Source organism: Falco naumanni, chromosome 8 (assembly GCF_017639655.2).
Source record: "Falco naumanni isolate bFalNau1 chromosome 8, bFalNau1.pat, whole genome shotgun sequence".
Taxonomy (NCBI): Eukaryota; Metazoa; Chordata; class Aves; order Falconiformes; family Falconidae; genus Falco; species Falco naumanni.
This window is the reverse complement of record NC_054061.1, coordinates 27,000,358-27,020,753: the sequence shown is the minus strand read 5'-3', so window position 1 is coordinate 27,020,753 and position 20,396 is coordinate 27,000,358. Positions and strand designations below refer to the sequence as shown.

Here is a 20,396-nt window from a genome sequence, read left to right as displayed (position 1 = left end):
ATGATTGTTCTCTGGGTATACCAAGGGGAAAGCATCAAGGCAAAAAAGAGCCACTTACCTGAAGTAACATGCTGGCACAGTAAATGTAAACTAGAAATTAATATATTGGGCTGGAAACAAAATATGTATATGTCCTTCCAAGCGTTGAAGTGGTCTGTCAACAGGCTTCTGCCGTGAACATAACAAACAAACCCTCTAAGTCTGTGGAAGGCTTTATAACAACACCCGCAGCAGCGAAGATTATTTTCAGTGAGTCAGAAGAACCTTCGTTTCTACGTGCTGAACTAACCCTGCAAGATGTAACAGCCCCACCAAAGGGACTGTGGCTTGGGGGGGCTCCATCGTGTTCTGCTTGGCAGACCCACCTCTGGCATCCGGCAGGAGTCATCTCTGCCTTGTGCCTTTCTGCAGGTCATATGTTAGAGCTGTAAATGCCTGCTTTTATGTCCCAGGTTTTTTAGTTTCGGCCTTCGATCTACTGCCCCATATGGTTCTTTTCCTTTGGATAGGTCTTCCTTTCTTTTAGCTGTTTCTTTGCTTGGAACCATGGTCAAACTTAAGAGCCTGCATTGGCTCGTTAAATACCTTGCATCATTTTTGGCAAAGAAGCAAGTAGGAAATTTCCACTTGAACAAGATTTGGATGAGCACAGAAGATTCCTGAAGCTGGCAATTAATTTAAATCCCTTTTCTCACCGCCTTTGAAACCCTGGGATCATATCAGAAAATGTGTTTCTAGCTCCCCTAGTGAGCTCTAAATCAACCAGACCTCAGCGAATAAAATGTGGCATTGTGATTCCGTGCCAAATTGAAAATAAAACGGTAACCGACAAAAAAATAATTTGCACAATGAGAAACTCTCACAGTAGTTTAAGAAATAGTTCTGTTTGTATGATGCTTTATGATTTGATGGGCCACGTTTTGTATTCATTAATTTGGGTACCTCAATTTAAATTTCTCTTTCTACCTAGGGTGCAGCAGAAACAAAATGAGATGTAGGCTCTCCGTGTCTGAGGGGAATGCCAGAAGCACTGCAGTTGTGTCCTTAAAGATTATTACCCCCAGTGCCTACCAGAGCTGAGAGAGGGGTGGCATAATATACAGAGATATAAATTCTCTGAGGCAGAGCATAGAATTTTACAACCTAAGTGTAATAGGATGTATTGTGCCATCAGCAAAGGCTACAGAGTTTCATGTGATTAAAATAAAAAAAGGGTCCAAGAATATGCCTTTAACTATCATTTTAGCGGCAATAATTTTTGTCTCTTGGCATTTATATTCACCATCAAGAGGGAGGCAAGCTGTAAGCTGTGCCGTAATAATAATAATAATATGAATAATAATAAATGCTGGCTCTCCCCTCTTTTGATATACTTAAATTTCCGTGTTTTTTTCTCAAAATAAAATATTCCTATGCCCAAAACCTCATATCTGTTTTCATGATAACTTGGAAATTTATTCTGAAATTTTGTTAGTCCTGTGTGCTGGTAGAAAGTGCTTTCATCAGTAAATTCCCATTAGAAGGACACTAATGGCTATAAAATCAGAGAAAGCTAATGAAAGAGAATCCCATAGGTAGTTAGGGCTTCTTTTTCCCATCTTATTATGTTCACTATCCTCTTTCAGAAATACAGATCCCCTCGGGCTGGGAGCCACTCAAAATCTTTGTGTGTTTTTTTTTTGGGGGGGTTTTTTTTTGTTTTTTTTAACAGTCTGTATTACCCCAGAGTCCCTTGATCACTATATTACAGTTAAGAATAAGAAGGGAAATTAGCAATAAATGTCTTGCTGTTTGTGAAACACATACCACTGTCTTCAGGGAATGCAGCTGCATTACAGTCTAATAGAAGGCAGCAACTTTCAGCACTAATCCTGCCCCTTATTGCATTTTCACCCCTACCCACCTACTGCCTTTATTTCTCATCTATAAAATGTTCTTGTAAATGAGTGCTATTTCACACTGCCCGCTTTCTGCGATCAAGGTCTCATCAGAGAGCAATTCTAAACCAGGGAAAAGCAGTCAGCTAGTGTACACAACCGTATCCAACACAGGGGTTGGGGTCCTCCTTGTTGCCTGCGTGGGGCTGGACCTGTTGAATGTAAGTAGGTTATTTTATTTGCAAGTGATGTTCACTTGTACCTGGGCCCTCCTTTAGCTGTTGACCTAAAGTAGTCCAAAAGTAATTGGTGTTTTGCAAGGATAAAAGGCATTAAATGGTTAATATAATTGGTGCTTTTTGCAGCAGTTTTTTCTATTCTTTAAGATGGTGGTTCTTTTGGAAATATCCCTAGGAGGCGTGAAGTAGACCCAAGTCAATCAGAAGGGGTCTGACTATAAAATATCCAGGTAATTTGTGTGGGAAACAGAATGAAATTCTGCCTAAGAAGAGAAAGTACAAGCTGGATAGGGAGATCCAATCTTTTACATAGCCTTAAGCCTGGAGGACTAGCTGGTAGCATGTCATTCACCCTCTTCTCTCCTGTCTTGATCTGCCAGATGTCCTCTCATGATTTTGAGTGAACATTGTGGAGCTATTAGCTTCTTTAAAAGGTTTATTACTTGGGTGGCTTTTTTTCTTTTTTTTTCTGGTTCCTCACCCCCCCCCCCCCCCCCCCCCCCCCTTTCTCTCACCATAGTTTTATGGGCTCTTTTTTGCTTTCTACGCTGTTTCTAACGGCTTTGTCCCTGTTTTGAAAGAGCATTTTTGCCTCAGCCCCATGCAGCCTGGTATTTCTGACTCCACAAGTACCCCGTGGTGCTCTGCAAATATGAAAATCATGCAGTGTGAGATGGTAGCCCAGAGCAATGTTCCCCTGGATTAGCACTGTTATTACTTTTCTCAATCTGCCTTCATTTGCATTTAAATCTGTATGCTACATCCTGCATGTTTAAGAAACTTTTCAACTTTTTATTTATATATGCATGGTGGCTACCTTAGAAGTTTACTTCTGTGTCACATTTGAAGCAAAAATTAGTTCAGAGCACTTAATTCAGAACTGAATGTACGTATCTGTCACTTCAGAGCCTTGACACATTCAGGTTTAAAGTGACCGTGTGATCCACTGTAGACAGGAACAGTGCACAAAATAAAATTTTTTTAATGACCTTTGTGAAAGCAAAAAGCTTTATGCGCACTTAGATCTAGAACAATTTGGCAGGGAGAAGAGAAGCAATAAAAATTAGCAAGCAGCTTGGTTTGGGCAGGTGCTCCCCTGCATCTCCATTAAGTACCTGCTGGTTTATGCAGAAGGGCGAGCTCAGACCGGCCATTCAGGAGGCTAGGAATTGTTTCTGACAAGTAATATTTCGGTCTGGGAGCAAGGCAGTGTTCAAGTCTACCATCCTCTGCACCATACAACAGTCAGCTAGAAATGCTGGTGGAGTAACTCTGCAGGGTGATCTCTGATCTCCACGTGGTTGGTGTGGGTTGGGCTTAGTAGGGTGCCATCCTGCACTGGGCACCACTGTGCCTGTTCCCGGAGGATTCTGGTACCCATGCAGCCATTTCCAGGTAAGTTGTGAAAAAGCTAATGTCTATAAATTCGGGGGGGGGTGGGGTGGGCAAAATAAATAGTTTTCAAGCAACTGAAAACCAGTGAGAAACCAACAAATGCATTGCACTTGCTATGAGCTTTAATGGCATGGTAAAAGTGCTGGGCTCAGTTAGGTGAGTCTTCTGCTCCTCCCTCCTCCAAATGTAGGATGTCCAAATCGGGTATGTTTCTTAGGACAGATCCAAAGGGAACAGCAGATGTTTTCATTGTTTGTCTTTTCCTTTTCAGAGGTGTTCATGGCCATTTCAATGGTCAGCGCCCATGGGCTTTGGCAGACGAGTGCATCCTAGACCTGATGGCTGAGCTGGTTGGTAGGTGTGAACTGCGGGGAAACATCTTTCTCTAGAAACGAAAAGCAGTTTCTTCTAAGTCTGAAAGTCTTAAAACTATGTGACCAGAATTTAGTTCCTTGCATTCTTTTGTTTTATAGTAGTTTTTCTGAGTGCTTTGTGCATGGACTAACATTTAATTTTAAGACCGCAAGTGATTTAAGAGATGAATGTGTGTGATAATATATGAGCATATGCATATCATGAAACTAATTGTGGCAAAGGGTTTCTTGGAGCATCATAAACCACTTGGTCTAACACGTGAAGCCCTTTTAAAGGGCACTTGGCATTACAGATTCTCAGTCTCTCTCCTAGAAGTAAACCAATGAACTTTCCCCCTTTGAAAAATTATTTCCATCTAGACATTTTCTGCTTTTCCTCCTTTCCCTGCCGCTAAATCCAGCCTCATATTTGAGAACTGCTTATGTCAATGAAGCAGATAATTGGGGCAGGACCTGCTATTTGTAAGTTCCCATTACCCTGCTGTACCCTTTGAGGAGTCTGCAGTGCTGCAGGACCTTAGCAGTAAATGCTTCTGGTTGTTCCAGAGATTGAGAAGGAGCCCTGGAGACTTCTCCTGGTGAGTTTGCCAGCCATGAAAGCAGTCGGCTGCGTGATTGCAAATTTCCTCCATCGCCTCTTACTCTAACCTGTGTGTAGTTGTTGAAATAATCTTTCACTGGGATTTCCTTCGGAGTTGTTGCTGTGGGAAGGGGGAAGTGAAATTGTCTTGGCAAGGTGTCTCACAGACCCTTTTTTCTCCCCAGCCCTTACAGCTGTCGTCAAGGCTAGATTAGCAGATTTTAGTGAGAATTGGCCAGTATTTCAATTCAGCTGTTGAAGGCAACTGTCAATACTGACTGAATTATCATGTCTTCATTTGTGCCATCACTAAGGAAAAATGTTACGGTTAAGTTGACTGACTGTACACTAGCTATTGTCCTGTCATTTCTCCTCCAGCTATAGACAAGTGTTCAATGAGGAAGTTACAGGTTTTCTCCTTCAAGAGAAGCAAATGGATCCGAACAACTGGAAAGAGAGACATTAAGGAATGTTTCATGACAAGTTCATTGACATATTTATAAATAAAGTCACTTCCTGACATCTTCATGAAGTTTCTGAATAGGTAGGACACTGGACATTATTATTAGAGCAGAACAAATATAAGCAAATATTGTTGTAGTTGGTCTACCCATGATGTAAGCACTACGATAACATACGCATGAGTGTGGCTACACTGGGTGTCACTGGGCTGTGCAGAGCAATCCTATCTGCAGAATGAAAACAAAACCAAAATGCCGATTAGTTGTTCTGATTTTGGAAGTAGCTATCGTAGCACCTGGTATTGCTCAGGATGCTAAGAAATTGCTTTTCTTGCTTCCATTATGTTCAAGGGCAAGCTCGATATATTCATCTGTTAACTATCATAGAACATAAACCCATGAAAATAGAAAGTGGCAGAGGGTGCTGAAGTGCTGAGCACAGCTGATTTAGGAATTTCTCTATCTAGTTTGACCGATCTTTCCTGGCAAGTGGATGTTCTCGTCCTAGTAGGGTATAACTTGGAAGCTGTAGGCAGGTGGAGAAATGTGACTTGTTGCACAGCTAGCTCAGTACATAGTGAGGCTTTTAAAATTGGAAATCTTGAACTTAATTAATTGGAGGGTGCAGAATATGTCTTGTGAGAATGAGAGAACAGTCACACAGCATACTTTCAGGCACCTGAATTAGTAAAGTAACAAGGTAAGACTGTTGATGCTCTTCACAGAACCAGGAGAGAGCCAAGATTCCTCCAAAGAGCAGCTTCAAGAATGTGAGTTATCACACTTCTCTGCATCGCCTTCTGTGAATGCCTGCTACTGCTCTGTTTGCAAAACGTGGGTCCCCAGGACCCCTGCAGGCTGGGGGGTGGGCTGGGCACTCACTCCCTGCCAGTGCTGGGGTCAGCTTGGCTGAGGCTTTAGGGTAGGGGTCACAGCAGAAGGCAGGGAATCAGGCGGGGCTTTTTTTTCCCTTAGCCATCTGGCTGGTAGAGGCTGCCAGCTCAGTGTGTATCATGGTATTTGTTTAACTAAGAGATGTATTCTGGGTGTAAGGAGACGGAAACGAGAGCTTTGCTTCAACTTCATCTAATTGCTAGCTTGTCAGTCTCCTTTTTTAAATTTTATTTTCCAAACTCCATGACACTGCTTATTAAATTTTGTTAATTTTAAATGAATATGTTCAAGTTTTCTATAAAAAATATGACTATATTTCTATAAAAATTTCTATAAAAATTATGACTGAGGTCACCCTACCATTAACCTACTTCTTAAAAAAAGAAAACCACCCACCCTGTTTTTAAAATCCTTTACTGAGAAGTGTTTCATAGTCCTGTTGTTTTCCTCAAAAGTAAAGGGCATGTCAGTTTGGATTTTGTTCTCCTGAATTTTTGGGGCTTTAATTGAAGTATAAAATGTGGTGGGCTCAGCTGTGACCCTCAGATTTGCATGCCAGCAGGATTTTATTTATACAACATCCTTATAGTTTTTTTCAGGACCTAGGCCTAAGTGACTGATTTTTAGAATACAAATGAATTAATACTTCCCAAATGATGGATGCATCGTAATAGATTCTGATTTTTAAAATTGTAGGTAATAGTGAAAGGGCTAAGAGAATAAACACATGAAAAATGTGTTAAAATGCTCTCTTCCAATGTGGTGTTTACGATTGAGTACTGTTTTCCAGCAAGGTGCAATACCGAGTACGTGTGAGTTGAGTGAATTCTGAATTTCCTTTTTTAGTGAATTTAATGTAAGAACATAAAAAGAATTCTACCTCTTTTTTTTTTATTTTATTTTATTCAATATTTAACATATTATGGAGGAGAAGCAAGAATGGTCATTTCTCACTCTAAGTAGCAGTAGTATGTAAAAATTATTTGGTGAGATTTATTCAGGAGCAGCCTAAAGACTGTAAAATATCTTTGTTCATTTAATGGTTTATAGTGCTGTAACACCTTGCTTATTAAATGCAGTCACATTTTCTTGTTCAATGAAAGTTACAGTAGTAAATACATTGTGAAATACAGAGTCAAGGTCAATGGAGGCCAAAGCTTTTTTCCTATGCTCACGCTGAGTGGCATAACGTGGTGACGGTAATCTCTGCTTCTCCTACCAGACCTTATTAAAACATTACAACCTTGGCAGGATCACCTTCTGATGGAACAAGATTAACTGTGTGGCTGCTGCTCCACAATGCGCTTGGGCAGGTCTCTGTTGAGGGAAGACTGAATGCCGAGCAGATTTGTAGTGACTTTGAGTGATAAGGATTATTTGAAATAACCAAAATGTTTTCAGAATTGGGGCCCTTCGCCTTTTTCAATCATTTTACAGCATGCTTTTTACTTACTCTGGTGAGGAGCAGGCTCCCACTGCAGTCAGGGATGAGAAGGATGGCAGCGTCTGCCTAACGCAATCATAATTGTCTCTGAAGTTGTACTTTGCAAATGCTGCTTCCTTTTATTAAAGAGGAGATTTATCAAGCAGAACATACAGGTTTTAGCCTGTCTTGGAGATACGGTATAAAGTTAGGAAATAAAGAAAGCAAACATAATTTTGTCTCCTGTGTGCTGGGTCTTTGAATATTGTAATAGGTTAATTGGATCATAGAAAGGTTGTTTTCCGAAATGCAGTGCAGGTTATAAAGGATAACAGTTTTCCAATGACACGGATGAGGTTTGGTTTTGTGGGCATGAAATTCAATAATAGAAAGCTTTTAATAAATATATAATTTATGGAAGACCAAGACTTACATGACAAATGTAGTGTCATATTTAATTTGGGATGCTAGCATGCAGCTAAAAGTGATCTACAGATTAACCATTTGTTTTATGTGGAAACGGTACAGCAGGCAGAGTATTGCTCGTGCAGAATTTGCTGTGAAAGCTGGAGATTTCATGGAAGGAGCAGAGGGAGAAATAAGAACAATATCGTTTCTTGATGCTATCCCTTTTTTCAGCCTCAAGAGTTCCATAGAAATATTAAGACTGCAAATAATACTGTTTTGAGCTGCAATCACTCTCTTTAGCTGTCTTGTGTATCTGCAATAGAACAGCCACAAGGTGACCTCTTCCAGCAGCATGGAGCCTGCTGATGCAATGCTATCAGAGGGAAGAAAGGAAAGCAAAGCAGAGGAGTTAAGTGAGGAAAAGAGCTTATTTTTCCCTATGAAGAACTAGGTCTACCCATATTCCTTCCCACAAACTTGACGGTGTTCCTGGTGTCTGAAGGAGGGAACTTATTTGTGACATCTTTCCCCCCCCAACTTGTCCCCTGCACAATGTCTCTGGAGTCACAGCTATTTGCAAGTCTTTCTGTCCAATACTTGCAGATTTTGGCAATGCAAGTAAAGGCCCTTGAACACTTTGGTCAGAATGGCTTTTTCTGTGGTGGCACAAGCTGAGACCTTCTTGGCAGGGATTTATGAATAAACCCTTCTTGATCATAGGTTTCAATGTTCTTGGCTATATTTGCCTGTATTGAGTTCAGCCCATGTCTATCTCACTTTCTTGGGCTGGCAAAGTAGTAACTCCACAAACCTAAACTCTGGGGGATATGGTCGGAGTGGCTCGGTACTCTTGCTGCCATTCCCCCGTCTTGGTTGGGACTTTGTGTGCCTTCCAAGGCAGGGACAGGAGAAACCCAGGATCTACTTCTCCATTTTTTGTGGCTCCCCTTACCCTTTTCACCCCAACATCATATTTTTCTTTCCTCTTTATCGATCTTTAGGGTGGCTGTTGCCCTCCTTGCCTGCTTACACGTGCCTCCATCCCTCCCTGTCTGAAACCTTTTTCCACCTTTGGCAAACTCTGCTGCTGGGGCAATGAGTAGGGCAAGGCACACGAGCCCACCTTCCAGCTGAAGAAGACTCTCAAAACACTGATTTATGTCAAGGGTGAATTGCTGCTTTTCAACAGACATCAGGCAAAATGGAAACAAACAGGAATTGATTTTCTCCCTATCTTGGTGGTGCCCCGCCCAACGCCAGTCCCTCATCCTGCCTAAAACCTTTCACCAGTTGTTGATAAGAGTTTGAGAATTTGTTACTAAATGCTTTGTAATAACAATTAGTTGTTACTCCATTAGCTCTGCCCATGATTAGCTATAGCCAAAAGGCATCTGTTATGAGCCTCCTTGGAGCTATGTGGGTATGGCTTCTTGCTAAGTTGCTACATTAATAATGGTTTGTTATATTCCATAGGCCAGTTTTTCTTGTGGCTTTTTTTTTTAATTATTTTAATTTTTATTAGGAATGAGATCTAGCTTGACATTACAGCAACCACTTACAATAGATAATTGCCTCAATGTGTTTTTGGACTTGCTTTACATCTAAACTTCTGACAAAAATAAGCCTGCAAGCCTTGTTTTACATATAGTCTTCTGACCTGATTTTTGTCTGAGGTATTAATGGTAATAAATCTACCATTGGTTTGCCAGGAAATGGAAATACTTCATTGGGTTTTTTTGTTTTCTGTGGCTGACCTGAAAAAATAAATACTTTCCTGCCAGTGTGGTGTAGTGAGTCAGACAAGAAATCTTTTTACTGCACTGGGATGACACCTCAAACGTTTGTTTACTTTCCAGCCTTTAGAGAGACATTAACTGAAAACATACTTTTGCTTTCTCAAGGCTGTACTAGATTTCTCTGAAATGACAAAGAAAACCCCCAACTCATTGTTTGTTTTTTTTTTTTTCCTTTTGTCATTCTAGGGGCCCAAAGACAGGAGCTAGCCTTAATGAATGGGCTAACTGTTAACTTGCACCTCCAGTTGGTATGTATTTACAATGTATATTTGATGTCGTGTTAAGTATTTTTTTTGCTTTCTTTGTGAATGTAACCAAAACGTTTTCTGAGCATATCACAAAGGCAGCACTGGGTGATACCCCAACTTTTCTTAAGCCTTGGGAGCTGCATCCTGAATGATGCTTTGGCTTGTGCAAGACTTGGCTCCACTTAATATTAAGCAGAAAAGCTGGGCAAAGAAATATTTTCAAGGACTCTGCAGGGGAAGTGTGAGTTGTTCTTACATGTGCTGCATGCCAGTCCTCAGAGAGGAGACCTTATTATTTAAGAAACCTTTACAAATAGCTTCTCAAATGGGAATTTCACACCCAATTTCAAAGTTTAAGAAACAAGAGCTTAACTTGTGAGCAAGTCAAGGCTGCATTTTCAGTAATGCTTAAAATGCAGTTGCACACAAGAGATGGCATTTTGAATCATGCTGTTTTACATCATAATTATGAATTATGTTACATATGCCTAAAATGTGGTGAAGCATCTGATTTTAATTTTTATGACATAGTGGCCATAAATGGGATTTCCTTATGTGCAGGTCTCTGTGGCTACATACAGCCTGTCTCTTTTTCTCTAGTATTCCCAAAGATTTAGTTGAACTGAAGGTGTGAAGGTTCACTTTCTGTGGTTCACACAAAAAGGTTTATCACCCAGATCTGCTGCTCTGTACCATGTCTCCAGCCTTTGCTAAAGTAAGAAAGCTGAAGCAGGGCAGGATGGGGCCAAGCACAAGCTGATTTACCTGGCTACTCTGCCCTGGAATAGGTGCAATGCTGGCAGATTTGTGCCAAACTGCTTGGGTACACTGTCCATGCTAAGCTTTGTGCAACTGCTGCTAGCATGAACAGGAGGTCTTTGAGGTCTTCTAGTCCTCAGCATGGTGGCAAGCCCAGCTAGTCTCCATGCAAGAAACAGAGAAGGAAAGACTGTTCACATAAAGGTGCTGAGATGAGTCTTTTACAGAAAGCTTACTCCTTCGGTCAGGCTTGTTTCAGAGGAGGTGATGATTTGATAACTGATGTTTTAGGGTGGGAACAGAAATCCAATTCCTTTGCACTGTTTGCAACAGTTCAGCTGCTGTTTTTGCTTGCGGGATGGAGCTCGGTGAAATCCCAGCTTCCCTGGCCACAGTTGAAGTTTTGCCATTGATTCCTGCAAGTGCGAGTCTTATCACCGCTGGATTTTTGTAGCCTTTGTTATGGATATATGAAATACAGTTTTATAATGCTTTCCTACTTCGATAAATGTTATACGGACAAAGAAATACTTGTAATTTCTGGGGCATTCTCTGTAGTCTGCATGAGAAACAGTCTTTATTAAGTTATATGTTGGGAGCATCTCTCTCATCTCTGCTTAGATACATTTCAACTTTTTTTTTTTTCTTAACAGTTATCTTTCTTTAAGCCTACTCCAAGACGCTATAAAATTCTTCTAGAAGCCAAAGCCTTCCCCTCTGACCATGTAAGAAATTAATATTTCACCGTATTTGTATTATTAATCATATTTTCCCAAAGAATATCAGTAGTCTGATTTGAATATTTATTAGCTCATCTTGTCCAAGTAACATTACAATAAAAAAAATCTGTCAGAAGCTTTTGAGCTCAGCATATTTTACAGGTTGTAACTTTATTCCTTTTGTTCAAATAAAAAATGTTACAAGAGGAAAAGATTGAATGAGTACATTGATTTATTAGTCTTTTTAAAGACATTGAGCAAACTGCTGGCCTAAATCAACTGAAGTTGTAAATGTTTTATTAATTCTTGTTGCTGTTTTACTTTATGAAACCAAATCAATACAAACTCACAACATTAACACTTATATATCCCCAGACAGAGATGGAAATGTTTGTTCTTAGCACTTTAGATTACTAGTTCAAACATAATTTGTCTGCTATAAAATAGAAGACAATAGCCTGTGCATCACAGCTTAGAGAAAATTAATCTTTGGGTTTGTGGCCCACTGCTACTTTATCATCAGCGCCGTAAACTCATGGAAATTGATAACAAATTTGATCTCTGAGGTGCGATAAAAATGACTCGAGCTACTAAGAGGTTTATTTGTAATGAAGATGGCGGCAAAGATGTATAAACCTCAAATTGCCTTTATTCTAAGTAATGTTCATACTAATCTCATGTTTGTTCCAGGCCCACTTGTACACTTGGACTCCGTCTTCTTAAATTTCTACAGCACTTCAGTAATAACCTGGGCAACTGCCATCACTTCAGTTCCTGTTATGTAGTTTTCAACTATTTTATACTATTATTCAAGGATTTTTATGCCATCTCCAGAATCATTATTTATTGATAAAATCAGCGGGGTAGGATTTTCAAGATAGCCTGAGAATTGAGAGCTCCCATTTCCTCCCAGCTGTGCTGCAAATGGAAGAGGTGGGAACAGCACGGGACAGCATGTCTGTGTTGGCCAAAGCCCACCTGTGTTGACAGCAGAGCATACATGACAGCCTGTGATTCAGCACATGCTACTGAGCAAAGTGGGTGCCCAGGGCCCTTGGCGAGGTGGTGTTCAATCTCCTCCTCAGCTGTTATCGATGCTTTACTTGCTGGCATCTGGTAAAGCACACCTTCCAGCCCATTTCCACCCTCGTTCTGCTCTGTGAACTTATCTGTAGGAGTTAGACTTTGGCTTTACCCTTGCTGGCTAATGATGTGAATTAAATTCTGATCTTTTCCAAACCAAAGGAAATCTATACGTTTTTCAGTGGAGTTGGATTAGGCTTTCAAGCGTTAATTTTACTGAAAGGCAAGGCATCTGCATGCCTTTTCTGAAGTTTTGATGTGTTTGACCATTTTTCTTTTAGTGGTTTTATTGTGTAATTGTGCTAACGTGCTCTGCGTGGAAATCTCTCCTAGTACGCTGTTGAGTCCCAGCTTCGCCTTCACGGGCTGGATGTGGAGCAGTGCATGCTTTTGGTGCAGCCGCGGGAGGTTGGTGAGAAATACCGGTCCTGCTTGCTGTCTCTAAGGGCGGAAGCATATTTCATATGAGAGCAGTCGTATATTCTCAAATATTCCAGTGTCTGCCTGCAGAAGTTACAATCTGTTTCCGCAAATACTTCTAGGGAAAATTTATGAGTTGTGCAGCCAGTATCTGTGTATATTTTGGGGTTTTAGCACCCATTTTTATAATTGCCCGATTCAGCTAGTTATTTTTCCTTGAAGAACAAAACCAAGGTTAGTTTCCCTATTTTTCCTGTTTGTAAAAACTGACGGCATCCCAAGACAACTGCAAAGTATAGTAGCTCATTGAGAAACCTCAACGTCTTTTTAATGTCCTGAGCTAAAAGATCACTACAACACAACCACTACTGTGTCTGTATCAGCACAGAGGGAAAGGTCTGCTTGGAGTACTATGGGATGCAGATGGATTTGAAAGCCTGTCTTGCTTCACTTTTGCAGTATTAAGAACTTTGCCACCTAACTACAAACTGATGGTGACCTTTTGCTTCTGAAATCTGAGTCATCTTGTGAGTAAAGAGCCCATTCCTGAGTGCTTGATAGATTTGCAAAGATTGTTGAGATAATAACAGTTACTTGCAATTCAACAATCTTGCCCAAGCTCTTTTCAGTAACAAGTCTAATTTAATTCTAGGTTTTCACTGCCTAATTGATCCCTAGGTGGTGGTATGTTTTACATGATCCCTTGCTAGGAAGGCAGGAGGAGGATGGGGCAGTAATTTTCCTATAAAGAATCAAGAATGAGGATATTTTTTTTCCTTTTGGTTGAAATTCCTCTATATTTAATGACCCCAGTTTTGGGGATTTTTGTACTTCTGATGATGTGGGACTTGCTGTTTTTGAAATATAAATATGGCAGGTTTATAATAGCTTCCTGTGGGATATGAAGTTTATCAGGGAAGTACAGAGTGAAACTGATAGGCAACTTTCAAGTCTTATGGGTGCCACAAATTTCAGATGCCACATAAAAATCATTATATATGCTGTTTGCACCGGGATTTTTTTACTGTAAATTAAAACTGTCTGAAATATTAAAGAGTATGAACATGTTAGAATAAGAAGTGAATAGACTCTTCATAACTGACACATTCAAGATACATTTGCTAATGATTTTTTTTTTTTTTTTATACTGAGGTAACTTACTCATAGACTACTTTATAGCACTACCTTTGTATATCATTACCATGCTAAGGATTTGCTTTTGATCTCGTTATGCAAGCAGCATGGCTCGTGGTAAAATATAGATTATGAAATAAGAAATGACAGTTCCATTACTGCCAGAGTTGATGTAAAATGTGTGCTTTAACTTTGTTTTAGGGGGAGGAGACCTTGAGAATTGAAGATATCCTTGCTGTAATTGAGAAGGAAGGGGACTCGATCGCTGTCATTCTGTTCAGTGGGGTGCAGTACTACACGGGGCAGTTGTTTGACATCCCTAGAATAACAAAGGCTGGCCATGAAAAGGTAGGATTGCTCCGGACTCATCCTTTTCACATCAATTTTACATAAATTTTCTTGTGAAGTATTTTTAATTCCTACTTTTTTGTGGAACAAAACAGAGCACACGTGGAAATCTGTGAGGCTCTGATAAAAAGCAAAAGCACTCTGTGCTCAGACCCTTTGGAGGCTGTGTGCTACGTGGAGAAATAGCCCTGTGAGAGGAATCCTGGACGTGTGACTTAAACTATATGGAGACATAGTTCATGGCTATTAAATTCTACAGGGCTTTTCTCGAAGGATAGAATTTCAAGAGGCTCAGTGGAGGAAAAGGTGGTAATCACAGCCCAAATCTCTTTAAAAGTGACTTTGTGTTAGGTTTCTGCTTTTTGGGGCAGACTTTCATGACTTTCCTGCTTTCCCACTGCCACACTGTGTCACTTTTTGCCCCCAGTGAGCTGGGAGGCGAACTCCCCATGGAGCCAGTGGTGTTCAGACTCAGCTGATCAGTTTTCTGGAGACAGGCACACTGTGGAGCACATCAGCGTCACAAGACGACTGTATTTTAGTGATGACAGCCTTTGGAGCTTGCAGACAGTGCGCTCTGTGGACATAGCTGTAAAACTTCTTTAACCATCTCAACTGCCTTGGGAATCCAGGAGAAAATAGTTTTTAATTAAGTCGTCTTAGCAACAGGAGGTCACCAGACTTTCTGTAGGGGCAGTCTCTTATTGGATGTACCTTATCTCATGTAAGATTAAACCACTCAAGGATAAACTTATTTAATATCACTGGGTTTTGGCAAACCAGCTAACTATTTATATTTGATGTTTCAACTCTCTGGAGAGGTTTCTGGCTCACAACAGGCTGTACATCATCTGTTGCTGTACGTTTGGCAGTGGAAATTTTTCTGGAGGTCAGGGAGTAATTTATACTGCTGGAAAGTGATGGTAAAGTCTCCCCTGAGAGAGCAGAGCAGGTGTGAGAGCTAGTGCAGGTCCCATGGGATATAAAAAGGGAATGTACTCACACAGCAGCACCTGGCAACAAAATCGGTCCTGAACACAGTACAAAACAAGACTGACTTCTGACATGGATGTAAAACACCTCGGAAAAAAGAAATGGGGGCAGTCAGCTGCGTGGGGAAATGGGACTGTGTCTTAGCTCCGTGCAGCTCTGAAAGCAACACCTTCATGGTGTCTTCCAGCACTTTGCTGACCACAAATAATTAAAAGACTATGCTGAAATATTTGAAAGGAAACATAGGTTATTAACAGGACGATGCCACCCACTGCTCTATACTTGCTCCCGCTCTGGGTGGCAGCAAAGCTTTCATTCAGCAGCCGATGGCTACGTGCCTACAGTGCTTCTTCCCCAAAATCTGCTCTGTGGTGTCTGAAACGTGTCTGAGAGAGAGACATTTCTTCTCTACCATAAATGTGAACAACCTGGGGAAAGTCTATCACTTTACCGCCTCTGTAAAGATGCTCTCTGCACTGTGGGGCACAGGCTTGCGTGAGTGGGAGTGATGCAGCTTCACTGAAAGCTAGAAACCACGCCAAAGTGACTGAGAACCTGTGTTCTGGGGAAGAACAGTCACTGACAGCTTATTATATGGAGTCAAAACGGATTTCATGTTTATGTTGTCTGAGGAGATAACCAGGACTTGGTGGAGAGAGCTTAAAATTTCTATAAGGCAGTGCAAATAATAGTATTAACTCAGGGATATGTGCTTTCGCATGGACACTGAACACTTTATGCAGTGACTGTACCATGTTAGTAAAGAGGAGAGCAATTTCTGACAGCAGTTCAGTACTCCAGCAGGCACAGAGAGATGTCAAAGGCCTGTCTCCACCTGCATGCCTGTTAGAGATGCCATAACGTAGAAGTGAATCACTTACTCCAGAGATTTTTCAAAAGGGGGAAAAAACCCCCAGTGATTCATGGAGTCATGATATGGTTTGGGTTGGAAGGGACCTTAAAGACCATCTAGTTCCACCCCCTGCCCCGGGCAGGGACCCCCCCAGCCCAGGCTGCTCCCAGCCCCATCCAGCCTGGCCTGGAGCACTGCCAGGGATGGGGCACCCACAGCTGCTCTGGGCAGCCTGGCCCACCGCCTCGCCGCCCTCACGGGGAGAGGTTCTTCCTGATATCTGACCTGCATCTGCCCTGTCTGCGCTCAAAGCCACCCCCGTGCCCTGTCACACGTGCCCCTGTAAGAAGCCCCCCCCCCAGCTTTCCTGCCGGCCCCTTCAGGCGCTGGGAGCTGCTCTAAGGCCCCCCCGGAGCCTGCTCTTCTCCAGGCTGAACAGCCCCAGCTCTCCCAGCCTGCCAGCCTCTTTGTGGTTAAAGCATGTAGGACTGGGATCCAGGTAGATTCATGACCTAAAATGTCATTAGTGTATTTGAAAATAAAAAGTAATTCAGCCTGAAGAACTGCTTGAGTACCCATAAGGCTTGAAGAGCACGAGCCAGCCTGTTTGTACTTCCCTACTGTCAGATACACTCAGCTCAATGTCTCCTTACGGATTTTGCCCCCCGGTTAAGTGATGTTTATATGTTTATACAAACCCACTATGTAACATACTGTTACACTGCACTTAAACATCTGCACATGGCAAATATTTACTTGAACAGCTATGAAATCAGGGTTTCATGACAAGTTTTCAGTCTCAATGCTGGTAAGAGATATTCCTGTATCCTGCTGCTTCTCTTAGTCACAGGGCTTCTGGTTACCAAAAAAGCCCAATATGTTGGATCTTCAAAAGCAATTGGCTCCTTTCCTCTTTTCCTAGGTCAAAGCTGATGTTAGGAGCATCTTTTGGGTTAGAGGAGAACAAAAATACCCGGCTGCTGACCCTGAGTCGTTAGCATCTATGCAATGAGTATGGGTTTAATATTTCTGTTTGGTGGCATCCAACCAATCCCTGTCCCCAGGCTGACTAGCTTTCAGGACAGTAAGTACAAGGACTTCAAGACCATATTTCCCTCAAGAGCTGCTGGACATGATGAAACCAGGCTTGTCTTATACATGACATGTTATCACAGAAAGGCTGGATATCTGTTAAAATGTATATTAAAAGAGGATAAGCCCAAGAAGTCATGTTCATAGCAAAACTGCAAGGCTCCCCTTCCTCGTGATGAAGGCTGTGGAATGACCCCATGCTCCTGAAGAGAAAATTGGTTGAGGAGAGCTGACAAGCAAGAAAGTCAGAAGAGGAAAACACAAGGTGGAAATGTTATTTGAGAAGAGTTAAAAAATAACTTATCAGCCAGTATACCAGAAAAGTGTCCTACACAGATGGTCTTAATAATTCTTTCAATGTACCATTGAAATAAAATCCTGCAGTGTAGTGCCCTATCAGGGCTTGGCTAGAGATTTGAGCTGTGAGCTCAGGAGGTCTGCAAAATGTCCTAGGATTCTTGAGGTCAATCATTTATGAATTAAGTTACTGATTTCCTTTTACATTTTTTAAGCCAATTTCCTAAGTTCTCTACGTATGTTAAGATTTCTCCCAGAGCGAAAGCTCTGCACATAGACAGCTTCATTAAGTCATTAAATATTAAATGAACTAAATTAAGCTTGAAAAATTACCTCAGGCTATTTTTCCATCTTAGGTCTCTCAGATAAATCAAAATTACTACGTATTATGCAAGAGGCTCATCAGCAGGCTGAAGAGGATGTAATAGTTTTCCTTGTTTCATACTTTTGAGCTTGCTCTGGAGGACGGAGGGGCTGAGTCATTTTATTCTTCTACAAGCAAAGAAATGGCTGACTTTTAGGAGACTCTACCTTTCAACTACAATTTTCATTTCATAAGTTATATTGTACTTTCCACTGACTCTATGCTGTATGTAAAGTGTTTTAATCTCTTGAGTCCCAGTAGGAAAAGCTTCAAGATCCTTCATCTTAATTTCTTTTCCTGCCTCTCTTTCGAAATGTCCCAGCTTTGCTGGTGTGAAGCTGTCATTTCTCTCCCTCTCTCCAAATGTCACTGTCCATGCTGAGTTGTTACCTGCTGGTTATCAGCAGCTACCCAGACAGTTTGCAGAAATGACTTTTAGATGTTAGAATAAAACGGAAGAGGCAGGGGAGAGCACACGTCCTCTTCTTCGCCCAGAGCAGATGGAGAGTCGTTTTCCCCCTAGTCTGGGGAAGCGACATTCCCACGCAGTCTTTGTTCTGCGTGGCTTGTGCAGGGAGAGCTGTTTCAGTTTGTTTTACTTTTTCCCTGCAATCTGTGTGGCTAAACATTTGCTGTTTGTGTGACTCAAGTGCCAGACACCTCCCCAGGGAAAGCAAACCAGCACGACCCATCTTGCGGATATCTTGAACAAAATAGTACAAGTGGGTGTTTCCGAGACGACGCAGTAAACCTGCCAGCACTGAACCCGGATTTTCAGGCTATGCCGCCTTAGTAAGTTTAATAGTCCCCAGTAGGATTTACCAACCAATTTCAAAGCTTTGGGGAGCAGTTAAAGCAGTTCAGGAAGATGACCCATGGGTGGAAGGTCAGGGGGCACCCTGTCTGAGGGCTACAAGCTCATGGTGTGGGTGCAAACTGGGCTGTTCCGGCCGGCATCAGTGCCCAGGAAAGTCTGTGTGTGTTGACGTTACGTAGGTATGGCTGTGGACTCTCATCATACTACCACGACAGCAAGGGCATACAACCTGCTGGTGTCCTAAAGACTCTTCTCCTACCTCCCATCTACTGTATTTTCCTAATTTTTCATCTTTTGCTTGAAAACATGTTTGTTTTGTTGTTGTTGTTTTGGTTTGGTTTTTTTTGGTTTTTTTTTTGTTTTTTTTTTTTACATATGCACCTACCATGTTTTGGTTTATTTGTTTTAATCTTGTTAATGTACTGCCAGACACATTCATTCTGCAAGACTGTCAGCATATCGTATCACTCCTGGTTTCCATTGCAACCAATGCATGTCATAGTTGTTCTTCAAAAATATTGTGGGATGTATGTACGATGGGATACCTGTAAAGGTTTAAATCCAGTCAACTGAAGTTTTGAAGTTAATGCCTTAAAATCCGAAGGAGACCTCATTCACTGGCAGATTGGCTCTAGCTTGCTGTAGCTTATTTCTCTGAACCAAGGCCATTTTATCTGTGAATGAAAGCATTCCCATGGGCATGCAGTGTGCTTCGACCTCTCTCTACTTGCTTTATCATTTCAGATTTGTCTTAGCTCGCTTCTGTGTGCCCCTGTGAGAAGAAGCCATGGAGGGTGTGAAGGCTAGGCTGTTACTGAACTTTGGTCCCAATGTTTAGATCATGCAAATGCTATGGTAGTGAATTTTCTTCCCATTCTTTTGGAGCAACTCCCCAAGCTGATAACTTCTTTAACACCTCTTTTAGAATTAGAGTGTCACATAATCTTAAAATGCTGCTTCACTCAAACTGTTATCTGGTTTATACAAAAGATTAAATATACCAAGCTACTGTTTAAATAATTTAGCTCAGGCTCCCTTCGTGTAAGAAACAGCAAGAGATTCTTTAACACCCCCATTCGTTTTATTATTGGACGTTGATTTTTCTGAAGCCTGTGCTCTTGCTCTCATTCCTACCATGCTGCTTGCAAGCAGGCTGCTTGTGTTTTAAAAGGAAAATGCAAAATAGCGTTTAATTTGTAGTCCGGGCGCGAAAGGCAGGTTTTATTTCTCTGCGCTTAAATAAACAGCAAAGCTTGGAAGAACCTTTTCGTTTAAAAAGGCTGCCATCCAGTGGTTATCCTGTGTGTAAAACTGCTGCTTTTTGATCTGTACACCTGTGGTGCTGCAATTTTTTTCCTACCAGCAGCACCACCTCAGTGCCCTTTGCAAATTGTGGCTCTGACAAATGCAATGCTTTTCACAGAGCGATGACAGAACGCTTTTGTAACTTTTCAAGGACAAGTCCCCAAGTCCTTAGAAATCAATGTGTTGCATAGGGTGCTCTCTCACCCTTTGGATTCCCAGAGAGCAGGATCCTCACAGTTCAAATATCAGGGAGACCTTAAGTAGAAGAATATAGTGGAATACAATTGTTCACGAGTAGCTGGCATCATTATGTACATTACTATTTTGTCTGTGCCTAGAGCTTGTCATGCCGTACAAGTTTTAAATTATGCATTTGCTCTGAATACTTCTTTAAAGTGATTCGACTTTACTGCATGGGAAAAAACCTTAGGAATCCAAACCATATCCAAACGTCCTTGAAGACAAGCCCACAAAATAATTCATGATTTTTACATGTATCTGTGGCATACAAAAGTGT

The 20,396-nt window shown here is 41.4% G+C and overlaps 1 protein-coding gene across 4 annotated transcripts in view; it reads left to right on the top strand.

Annotated features, from left to right (window-relative positions):
- The window catches only part of KYNU (kynureninase), a 59,874-nt gene that overhangs the window by 13,646 nt on the left and 25,832 nt on the right, over window positions 1–20,396 (top strand). For all 4 annotated transcript variants that reach the window (XM_040603141.1, XM_040603143.1, XM_040603142.1 and 1 more), the window contains 5 exons: window positions 3,783–3,865; window positions 9,634–9,695; window positions 11,108–11,179; window positions 12,590–12,664; window positions 14,012–14,158. In XM_040603141.1, the coding sequence (XP_040459075.1) occupies window positions 3,783–3,865; window positions 9,634–9,695; window positions 11,108–11,179; window positions 12,590–12,664; window positions 14,012–14,158 (439 nt within the window). The remainder of the gene's footprint in view (window positions 1–3,782; window positions 3,866–9,633; window positions 9,696–11,107; window positions 11,180–12,589; window positions 12,665–14,011; window positions 14,159–20,396) is intronic.